This window comes from Sorghum bicolor, chromosome 9 (assembly GCF_000003195.3).
Source record: "Sorghum bicolor cultivar BTx623 chromosome 9, Sorghum_bicolor_NCBIv3, whole genome shotgun sequence".
NCBI classification, from domain to species: domain Eukaryota; kingdom Viridiplantae; phylum Streptophyta; class Magnoliopsida; order Poales; family Poaceae; genus Sorghum; species Sorghum bicolor.
The window spans coordinates 2,676,848-2,688,862 of NC_012878.2; the positions used below are offsets into that span (position 1 = coordinate 2,676,848).

The 12,015-nt window shown below is 41.8% G+C and overlaps 1 protein-coding gene across 1 annotated transcript; it reads left to right on the top strand.

Annotated features, from left to right (window-relative positions):
* Window positions 8,049–9,490, top strand: LOC8071272 (ocs element-binding factor 1). Its single transcript, XM_002439178.2, has one exon. It carries the CDS (start codon window positions 8,677–8,679, stop codon window positions 9,118–9,120), a length of 444 nt encoding a protein of 147 aa, XP_002439223.1. The 5' UTR covers window positions 8,049–8,676; the 3' UTR covers window positions 9,121–9,490.

A 12,015-nucleotide genomic window follows, 5' to 3' on the forward strand; every position in this document is an offset into this window, starting at 1 on the left:
AATGCAGATCTTTTTAAGAAAACCATTAAATACAATTGACTACAAGATTAGGACACATCTTTGTGGAACATGAAACAAACGTGTTGTAGGTACTCAAATGATTGTTATGGTAGTAAGTAAATACTAAAGATAAAAAGAAATAGACTACATATACAAAAATTAAACAACTTAAGAGCCATGGATGGTGGACACATCTTAAGTTTGACTAAGTTTATAGAAAATAATATCAGCACTATATCTCCAAACTACTTGACTATAAAATATATTTTATGATTATTCTGATGCTCCTTATTTGATATCATAAATATTAGTACTTTTGTATAAAGTTAATAAACCTTTTGATTGATTGAATGGGAAGAGCTAGAATTGCACTCTTTTTAGGCGAAGGGAGTATGTGTCAGAAAAAAAGAAAACAGAGGTGAGAATGCAAGTGGGAGATGTAGATTTAAGTTAAACAACTTAAATAATGGAGAAATTAAGCAGCATAAGTTAAACAACTTAAGTAATGGAGAAATTGAGCAGCATAAGGGTTATGGATGATGGTGCCTTAATGTCGAAACTTGTTCTCACCCACTTGTTACTTTAAAGCATAGTTGAGGCCAAATTTGAAAAGGTGAATGTAGGGAATACTAGAGCTAAGAGTGTAGGAACCGGACAAGCCATATCCCTCTAAACGGCACTACTAGCGCCCGGATGTCTGGATCTAGAGGCCCGTCCAAACGCACCTAGGATCTGTCCACCCCTCACACGAAACGCCCCCCCCCCCACACGGAACACTCCTCACACGGAACGCCATCCACACGGAACGCCCACCTCACACGGTGCTACTAGTGGGATGGGAGAGAGGCGCGGCACAGAGCAAAGTAGAGCGGGTTAGGAGGGAGGCCCGAAGGAGAGTGGGATGGGATGGAGTTGAGCTGCATCGGCGAATAAGGCGAGCACGCGTCCATCCGCCATCCCACCTCGCCACGCATCACGTTGTCATTCTGTTGCGCCACCCAACCCCCGCTGCACCCCGCTAGGTGCCTCATATCTTGACCATGGAACAAACTTTACTACAATATCACAAGAAAACAACTGCAGTAACAGATCAAAGGCTACTGCAACACGAGATGCAAGAACAAAAAAAGAAACTAATGCAACAAAGGAATATTGCTTGTTGCAACACCATAACAAAGACTACTGCAACAAAAACAGAATAAAAAAGCAAGTGCAAAAAGAGAACAACATCAGAAAAAAAAACTAATGCAACAACGAAAAGTTACTTGTTGCAACAACAAAAAAACGATACTGCAACAACAAAAACAAAAGGGCAAATTCAAGTGCAACATCAGATAAAAAAAGAGTAATGAAACAAAAAAAATTACTTGTTGCAATAGCAAAACGACACTATTGCAACAACAAAAACAAAAATGCAATGCGAGATGCAACGTCAAAGAAAAATACTAATGCAACAAAGAAATATTGCTTGTTGAAACAACAAAACAAGCCCACTGCAACAGAGCTCACCGAAACCCTAGCCATCGCGGCATCCCTGAGATCCAGATCTAGAAGAGAAAGAGGAGGAGGATGAGAAGAAGGAGCAAGAGGAAAGCTTAGATCTAGAGGAAATGGTGGATGAGGGGAAGGAGGATGACTCATATCCAAACCTACCTCACCAGAACTGCCACCACCGTCCTCTTCTCTAGTTGCTTGGAAGGTCACGTAGTAAGGGAAGAAGGCAGGGAGGGAGAGAGAGAGGAAGGGGTGGCTCACCGGAAGCCACCACCATCGCCCCCCTATCCAGTGGCATGGAGGTCACGGAGAGAGAGAGAGAGAGAGAGAGAGAGAGAGAGAGAGAGAGAGAGAGAGAGAGAGAGAGAGAGGAAGGGAGTACGAACAGGCGAGGTGGCAGCGAGCTAGATGTGAGCATGGCAGCCGTCCCAGAGAGTAGCAACGAAAGCAGCGACAAACATAGCAGCGGGCGCAGCAGTGCAGAGGAGCGGAGAGAGGAAGCAGGCGAGGCAAGAGCCGAGTAGAGAGCAGGTGCGGAGGCTTGCGAGAACGAGACGGTGAATGAACGGATAAGAAGACGGAAGCAGGCGAGGCAAGAGCCGAGTAGAGAGCAGGTGCATCACGATGGACGGACGCTCTAGAAGTAGCGTTACCGTTCTCTAAAGCCTCTCATCTGGATACAGCTGTAGTATTTTGTACATGCACGAACACACACCCACGCTACTCACACACTCACACTACACGTGTAGAACTAGACCTACAACTACACACAGATTGGAAGATCGCGTCCTTCTTGAGACCGTCGAGACCAATAGTTTCTGTAAACGACGGACACGTCGCAATCCCATTGTGGCTCCACGCGAGAGAGGCTACAGATGAAACGGAGAAAAACCCCCAAGGTGCGAATGTCGATTCACGGAATTGAACTCACGCCAGGACGCTGGCACACCTGGCGAGCGAGCTAATCGAGCTACTAACATTTGGCTAGCAATACATAAAAAATACGAGCTACTAACATTTGGCTAGCAATACATAAAACATGCGTTATTGTAACTAGAATTATTAGTTATAAAAAATTGCTCATACAATACTGCTAGTTATATAAATATTTTGATTTAGGCTTTGTTTGGCATAGCTCACTTTACTAGTGAAGTTGTTTTTTTAAAAAGAACATTATGAGCAACTTTCTAAATAAAGTTGAGCTGTTTTAAAAAAAATTGTTTGGCAAAATAGCTTCACCAATAACTTCGTACGTGGATGAAAGAAAGAAATAGGGAATAGAGCTAGAATAAGCTACTTTTTCCAGTGTCACACCCATATTTTAAAAACAAAATAGGATGCATAAAAGACTCATATGTGCCCCAGAAACAGTCGCACACATAAGTAGACAAATCTTAAATGTACCATCGCAGTGTTTATTATATAGCGGAATATAATATATCACATAGTCTCATACAATAATGATAGCATAAACTAAATCGATTTTCATCTATTTTGAAAGGAGCAAATTTTAGGATGTTACATCCAGTTTCTTTCGAACTCACATCTTTGTGAGAGAAGAAAAAAAATAGATTCACCCATAAAGTTGTTTTAAAAATAGTGTTTTACAAAAAACAACTCATGATATAGTTAAAAAAACCCATAAAATAAGCGGTTAAAAGGTAACAAAATGGTACAGCCCATCCTTTAGACTTGAAGTAAAAAGAAGAAATGGGTGCTACAGGCTACACAAGGAAAGTAGCGTAGGAAAAAAAGAAAAAAGAAAGGAAGGAGAAACATTGTAGAAAAGAAATTATTCTAACAAAAAAGGAATTGAAACATTATCCTTATATATATATATATCCCAGAAATAAATTAATTTTTGTTTCTTAACAAGTCAAGCAAATGTAAGTTAATTTAAATCTATAAAAAACACTAGCTTTTACGATACCAAAATACTTCCTTGCTGGTTTGGCATTTCTAGATACAAAATTTTTATTATAAACTTTAATACACACACACACACACACACACACACACACACACACACACACACATATATATATATATATATATATATACACCTTATAATTTAGAATTGGTGGAGTAAGTATTAATAGATTAACTCTAGAATACTTTTTTCACATAGTAAATACAGTATCAATAAATATTAATGCTATCTTTCTAAAAAGGTTATTTTCATAGTACACCTATTTGTGGCTCCACTAGGCTTCTAATTAGAGACATAAGTGTCTATATTTTTTAAAAACTTAATCCAGTTTAAGAAAAAAATTAACTTACTTAAAATGTAGAGTTGGACAGAGGAAGTACAGTTAGATATGAGCAACGGGCTGGCCTGCCCCGGCCCGGCACGGGCCCGTATGGCCCGCGGGCCATCGGGCCGTGCCTCCATAGGCCACCGTGCCTGCCTGACGGCCCAGGCACGGCCCGTGGGCCGATTTTCGGGCCGGACCGACCCGAAAAGCACGAGGCCCAATAGTCCTTCGGGCCAGCCCGTGGCCTGCTATATAAAAAATACCAAATTTAATACAGAATTTAACAAAGCATAAGTACATTACATTCAAGTCTCAGATATTAATACTTCACAATTCACATAACACAATATACTATCAGATCATATTTCACTTGCCAAAAGTCACAAGTTTCACAAGTCGCATAACCTGATACTTCAAGTTTCACAAATTTCCTAATACCGGGCCATTACCGTGCCTACTGTTAAAAGCGAGTCGTGTCGTGCCAGCCAGCGGGCCGAGGGGTCGGCCCAAGCATGGCCCGCTACGTGCTTCGGGTCGGCCCGGGCCCAGTTAAGATCGAGCCGTGTCGTGCTCGGACCAGGCTAAATTATCGTACTTTGGACCGTGCCTTTGGTCTGCGGGCTGCATGCTCGGCTTTAAGTATAGTACGCGTAAATTTTTTTTTTTTTGACGTACTCGTATGAGGATAGGACATGACAAGACGGCATGTGGGCTGGGTTCATGTGTGGTCCGTTGGTGCGGCTAGGGTCTTCTTTAGTTCCGAAAAGTGAAAAGTTTTCGGTACTATAGCACTTTTGTTTGTTTGTGACAAATATTATTCAATCATGGACTAACTAGGATCAAAAAAATTGTCTCGTGATTTACAGCTAAACTGTGTAATTAGTTTTTATTTTCGTCTATATTTAATATTTCATATATGTGCTATAAGATTCGATGTGACGAGGTATTTTAAAAACTTTTTGGTTTTCAGGTTGAATGTTTGGGTCCATCCGGCGTGTCGTCCAATACCCGCGGTCGGAGCCTCGTCACCCACTCGTCGGTGGTTCTGCCCACGTTATGCGACTGCCGCAGCTGCGATACGGCAGATCTTTCTGTCACCAACACCGAACCCCTCCAACAGAAACCACGGGCACAGCTAGTGCCAGCCAAACTGTACGTACGTACTTCTCTGTTTGCATTCCCGTGACTCTGCCGTACTGTTATAATTACTATTACTATTCGCTGATTTATTATAAAATAAAAATATTATTAAATATTTAATAGATTTAGTAGATAAACTCAAATGAACAAAACGGAACTGAAAATATCTTTTCTCTACTCCGTAGAGCGTAGATCCAACAGGGTGGCTTCTCCTTCAAAATTATAGACTTTGTAAGCAATTTCGTACTAACACTATGAGAAAATTCAATATTTAGTATCTAAATATGACATGATTCTTTATTTAGCACTGAAAAATTTGATGAGACCTCTGGTGTTGATGCTGGTACTGGTACTGCTTTAGACATCCAATTCGATGGTCTTCATGTTACTTCTATTAATTTTTGCATGGTAGATAATCGAGCTCCTCGTTTGCATCTACTATGTGTTATCGGCTCGCTAGATTCTAACCTCGTGACGGATGAGCAGGGCATTCTGATCTCACGATCAGCAATGCCAGTACTTGCAGTACTAGAATGATTATCCCTTGATCATGTTTGACGATTAGGCAGTCGATGTTCTTTTATGCGTCTTAGGAAGCCAACGTGACATTGGATCATATGGCATTTCCAAGTTTGGAACTCCTCCCTCCATCCAAAAAAGAACAAATTAAAGTTATGAGAAGCATGCCGACCAAACTAGCTCAAGTTTAACTAAGTTTATAGAAAATAAAATTAACATTTTATATCTTCGAATAAATTTATTATGAAAATATATTCTATGACTAATCTAATGATATTTATTTTTTTTAATGAGTGTTAGTACCTTTTTATATAATCCTAATCAAAGTTTGAATAGTTTGACTCCTTGAGATGTGATAATTGGATTCTTTGTAGATGGAGGGAGTACCTAGCATTAAGGATTATTGGATGATTATTTAAATTTTGTTGGCTGTCGTCAGTGTTACTGAGTTTAACGAGTTGCAATTAGACAGTTATCAACATGGTTTAGAAGTGAAGATTGATATTAAAGGGCTATGGACATTTTGTAGTTTTTCTTTGCTATCATAAACTTGCATGTAACCAGGGATAATAATTGTACTACCTTATTAATAATAGAGTCCCTTCCCTTCAAAAAAAGTCTATTGATCTTCGTACATACATACACATTCTAGTACTATGAGCACTTTCAAATATATTTCATCATAAGTACATGAACACGTACCTCTTAAAAAGTAATGAGCTGCATATACAAGCATAGTACGTACTTAAAGTGGGAGATTTCGATTCCAGTATATATATTAATTAATTTCGCTGCACGGCCAATCTACGCCTAGCTCTTCACGAAGCCACCTTTAATTGGAAGGTTAGCAAACAAAAAATATTAAAGTTTATATATGAAGCACTAGTTTGTTACTAGAAGGAAGGTTCAATTTCCACCCTCATGGCAAGGGCACCGACCTGGTATTCTGTGAACCAGAAGAAGAATAAATCAGCGGCAAGGTTTCTTTTTTTTTTCCCTTTCTTTCTTATTCTTATCGGAAAGAAGATGGTTTCAAGATGAATCCACAAGATGAGAAGAAGTTTATCTAGAAGAAGAATATCCCTAATTAATCCTCCTAGTAGAGATCAGTATCAAACCGTCCTGTCCGGCCAGTCAAATTAACATTAATGCCAACACCTTCATCAACATATTTCTCCCCAAACTTCCACCAACCAACTCGCTGATATTTTTCTTTCCTTGATTGAAGCTGATTTGATAAGCTCCCACAGCAGGAGCAACGGCGGAGGTTAGTTTGGTCCAAACAAAAAAAAAATGATCTTCCATCTTTTTTTTTTGCCCCCAACAAGACAAGAAAAAGGAGTCATTTGCTTTGTGCAGCATCAGTGTGGACAAATCCGTCAAATCAAAAACCAAATAAAATTTGTTAATCAGCGGGTTGCCAAGCACGACACGGCTTCTTCTGCTTAAATTAATCCGCTCTTGTTTTGGCGGGGGATGGCGCCTTCGTACCGGCTTCTTCTAAACCCGGTGGATAGACACGGCTTTGTTGTTGTATTCGAAACATGTAAATGGTGGGCAAATTTGGTACGATAAAAATACAAATGTGGGGGCACTTTTGGAACTTTTGGAAGAAAAAAAAATTAATTTAATGATCTGGACCAGCTGGGAACCCGCTTTGAAGGGAGCCACGAGCCAGCGGGTCACCGTCGCCCTGTCTGCGTCGATTCGGTCAGCGGGCCGCCTCATCTGCATTCTTCTCGTTTGGTCCTCCATGAATGCACAATTTTTATCTTTAGGACTTGTGGTCGCATGTATGGAGCATTAAATATAGATGAAAATAAAAAATTAATTACACAGTTTACCTGTAATTTGTGAGATGAATCTTTTGAGCCTAGTTACTTATTCTTTGGACAATGTTTGTCAAATAAAAACGAAAGTACTACAGTAGCCAAAAACAAAAAATTTTGCGAACTAAACAAAGCCTTAGTGAAGTTGTTGTTCTCTTGGAAAATTATTTAGTGAACTTACTATTACTCAAAAAAAAAAGATCTTGAGCGATTCTAAAAAAGAGAGAGATCTTCATCTATCTCTAAAAAAGAATCTAGCTGATCATGTTTGCTCGATACTTAATGGGCATTTTCGCTTCACATTTTAACCGCTTTGCTATTGCTGCTGCCGAACATACCCACTATTATCGCTCATAACGACTTGACACAAAGGCACGTTCACTGCAGCTTGAAGCTGTCACACTATTAATATTTCATTCGCTCCCAAGTATGATAGTTTAGACTAAAAACGCTATAGTTGCAGAAGGACAATTAAACCTTTAGCAAACATGTGAAAAGTTTGTGAAGTCCACAAAATGAATTCTTTTCAATAAAGAGAAATTTTTACAGCTTCAATAACGGTACGGTTACCACTGAATACACATAACTTAACCAGTAAGGAAATTCCAAAAGTGGTCCATGTCCTTTGCTACAAATTTCCAACACCATCAGGTACCAAACAGCAAAAAGTGCAGATAAACATGTGGCGGTCCCGTGGGCAAGCTGGCATCCAGAAAGAATATGCCGTCCCAGCCACCACCTTCCCCCATCCCTGAAATCCCCAAACTACCCTTCGTTCCAGCTATAAATACCACCCCCGGGAGACGTTCTAAACCTTCCCCGTTTCCACAAGCTTCCTGGCGCTGCATTCATTTTGCAATAGAGCCCCTGGGTCGCCCTTGCCATCTTTTCTTGCAGATAAGTCCCTGCCCCTTCTCTTTTTCTCACATTCAGGTCCTTTTCCCCTTCTGCGAGTCGTGTAGTACTCCCTGAAGGAACTCTTGCATCCAGCCCCCTTGCCTTCCTCGAATTCTTGTTCCCCGGTCCTTCCTTTGATCCTGTCCCGTGTAGATCCGTTCCATATCCATATCCATCCGGGGAGCAGAGCAGAGCAGAGCACCGGCCGCCGTCCCCCATGTTTACCCACCAGTTTCTCTAACGGCCGCCGTCCTCCGATGAAGCTGAGCGTGCTCCGTATCCGCCGTTCCCACTCCTTCTCCGTCGCCTTCCTCTACTGGTTCTACGTCTTCTCATGAACGCCTCGCCCCCCTCTCCCAACAACTCCACCTGCTGATCCCTTGTTTCTTCCTTTCTGAGTTGGTTAGACAGATAGATCTCTCTTAGTTTCTTCTTGAATCTTTCGGCCTTTTCTTTTCCCCCTTTCTTCCAAAAAAAAACGTTCCTTTTTTGAGCTGAGCCTGTCCAACAAGAACAAGAAGGAGGAATCATCCGACGAGACCATGTCGTCGTCACGCCGGAGCTCGAGCCCCGACAGCAACAACAACACGGACGTGAGCGGCGGCGGCGGAGGCGGGTTCGCCGCGGACGAGCGGAAGCGGAAGCGGATGCTGTCGAACAGGGAGTCGGCGCGTCGGTCCCGCGCGAAGAAGCAGCAGCGGCTGGAGGAGCTGGTGGCGGAGGTGGCCCGTCTGCAGGCGGAGAACGCGGCGGCGCAGTCCCGCATCGCGGCGTTCGAGCGCGAGTTCGCCAAGGTGGACGGCGACAACGCCGTGCTGCGCGCCCGCCACGGGGAGCTGTCCAGCCGGCTCGAGTCGCTCGGCGGCGTCCTGGAGGTGCTTCAGATGGCCGGCGCCGCCGTCGACATCCCGGAGATGGTCACTGAAGACCCCATGCTCCGCCCCTGGCAGCCGTCGTTCCCCCCGATGCAGCCCATCGGGTTCTGAGCCTGCGCCGGAGCCAAGTCAAGACATTGGCCGTGGTTTATACAGTGTCGCCATGGTCAGTGGTCACCTACCGCTGCTATCTACTACTCCTACATGCCCCCAAGTGCTAGTTTTGTGTCGTCGTGTGTCTGCACTCTGCAGCAGCCTTGGCTGCTTATCATGGTTTGCTTCTTGTTAGTGTTAATCTAGACTGTTATCAAGAATGATCAATTTGTCGTGTGGTTATGAACTTGTGAATGTAGCGATGTGCTCTGGCGGTGAGACATTATCAAGAATGTATAAGTGTGCCGGAGAACATCATCGTTCTGTGGTTGTAATATCTTTGCCTGTGAAATTAAATGGACCTATATATATGTGTTTATTATGTGAATGCTCTGCATCCCAAATCTGTGAGCTTTTCTGTTTGATTTATGTATCTGTGATTGAATTGAATCCTTTGGTGGATTGGTGATGAATCCAATTTGTGAGCTCTGCGTGTCCACACATGACCGGCGGCCGAACCTTCATGACTGGACTGCTGGCGGAGGCAGAGCTCTGGTTGAGCGGGGCTCGATTTCGTTGCAGGAACAGGAAGTGGAAGCTCGTTTTGGATGAATTCCGGTGAATGCAATGCGATGGAGCTCGGTGAGAACAGAGGGAACGAACACTTTACTTGGATTTACTCTATACATAACCCTGACAAATGCAACAAGAGAAGTAAGGCCTTGTTTAGTGCGCAAAAATTTTCAAGATGTTTCGTCACATCGAATCTTTGGTCGCATGTATAAAGTATTAAATATAGACGAAAATAAAAACTAATTACACAGTTTATCTGTAGTTTATGAGATGAATTTTTTAAGCCTAGTTATTCTATGATTGGACAATGTTTGTCAAATAAAAACGAAAGTGCTACCGTAGCCAAAACCTAAAAATTTTACAAACTAAACAAGGCCTAATCTAAAGCAACCGTCGAAGAAGCAAGCACATGGGCAGTCAAAATATTCATTCATATTCACACGCTCAATCACCATGTGTGACCTGCACGAACTGTTCATTCGCATTCACACGCTCAATCACCATGCGTAACCTGCACGAACAAATGCTCCGCTGGGGACAGTTAACAACCAAGCATACAAGTCCTCCAATACTCGAGCCGCTCTCTCGTCGGCGATGGCGGGCGGGCGGCACCAGTCCGGCAGCTTGAGAACTGAAGCAATGGTGGACCGGGGCGAGAGATAGGGGTCCTAGAGCAGGATAGAAAGGGAACGATGGCTTTTAGGACTTATAAGAGCATCTTTAGACTTTGTATATTCTTCTTAAATGCTAGGAACAAATTTTGGTGAAAAACTTATCTCCAACAGCTTCTCTAAATGGTCATCTAAATATAACAATTGTCTATTTCGGATTTTTCTCGCTACCCAAATATAGAAGACGAGAATGACTCTCTAGAGTACGCATAAGATTTAGCAAAACGGTTGGAAACTAAAAAAAATATAGAAAATAATTTTTATGCAAATAACTCTCCAAATGATGATTTAGAGAGTGACTTTTTATTTTTAACACCGATCTAAGAGCCTGCTTGGTTCCTAAATTTTAACCGGCTAAAATTATTTTAGCTATTCTTGAGTGTCTAGTAGGACTAAACTATTTAAGTTTTTTTAGTTACTGTGTTTGAAAATTTAGTTACTAAAGTGAATTTAGCAAGGAGAACCAAATAGACCTAACTATTGAGCTAGTTTGGTTCTGGTTGTGAGCTCCCTCTGCATGTGCACACTTGAACGGATCTAAAGAACAGGAAGCTCGATTTGTTGGATTTTGGGCAGCGAAGCAAGGGATCTAGAAGAAGCAAGCACATCATAGGCAAATGCCAATATCAGGGAAGGGTTTAATAAAACAATAACTAGTAATGGTGACTTTTGCAGTGCTACCAATCTGACGCAACAGTCATTAGCATAATGCAAACAAAATTCAGAACTGTTCATTCAGACATCACCTTCTGGTTCCTCTCCAATCTACTCTGGACTCTGGTTTGTGAGCAGCAAGAGTTCCACGCACGCCACCATTACCAGCCGTATCGCGAGCGAACTCATCGTCAAGCGTATCACGCACTGTACAGTCTTCGTCTTCGTCATTATCCTCTCGATTTCAGCTGGGAACACAAAATTATCTATAGAAGCATAACAAAATTTAAACATCACAAGAATAATAATAATAATAATAATATAGGTAGGCCACGATATTGGCCTCATCGATCTCTAAGAAGCATACACCACAAATTAAATTAAACAGGGGCTGCAAGAAAAGATCCGTCCTCTGTTCAAGTGCTGATTGGATGATGCGATCTAACCTATTCGCTGGATCGTTTATGCGGTTGATACTAATGCTGATGCTGATTTGTTGTGAGAGAAAAATATTATTTTGTAGTTGTACGGTTGATTTGAACTCATAAGTCAGAAAGCTATACTTTTCTCATCCATAGAACAATATTCTTTCTCTTACAACAAATCAGCATCGGCCGTAGAAATCATCACACAAACATGCCATGGCGAACATCGTTTTTACACATGCTTCCTCATGGAGTTCTAGTTAGGCAAATACACGTTGTTTTCAAGTCTCAGCTCCTCTCGTAGAAATAATTTCCTGTCCAAACAGTTAATTAATTGCCATGTGTTGGTTTCGTTTCAAAAAAAAAACTCACCTTGAAACTCAAAGGTGATGGAAGGTTTAGACTAGAATGCTATAATAATCCCTCTAAAAACATGGATAAAATCATTTCATTTCATTTTATTTTTCTTTACAGCTCCTTGTTACTGTGCTCACACCTCACGTGTCGGATGGACATGGACATGGACATGGGTGGACCTGGGCCATCCAATTTCTGGTTTATGAGCCCAAAACTAGATACTACTAGCACGC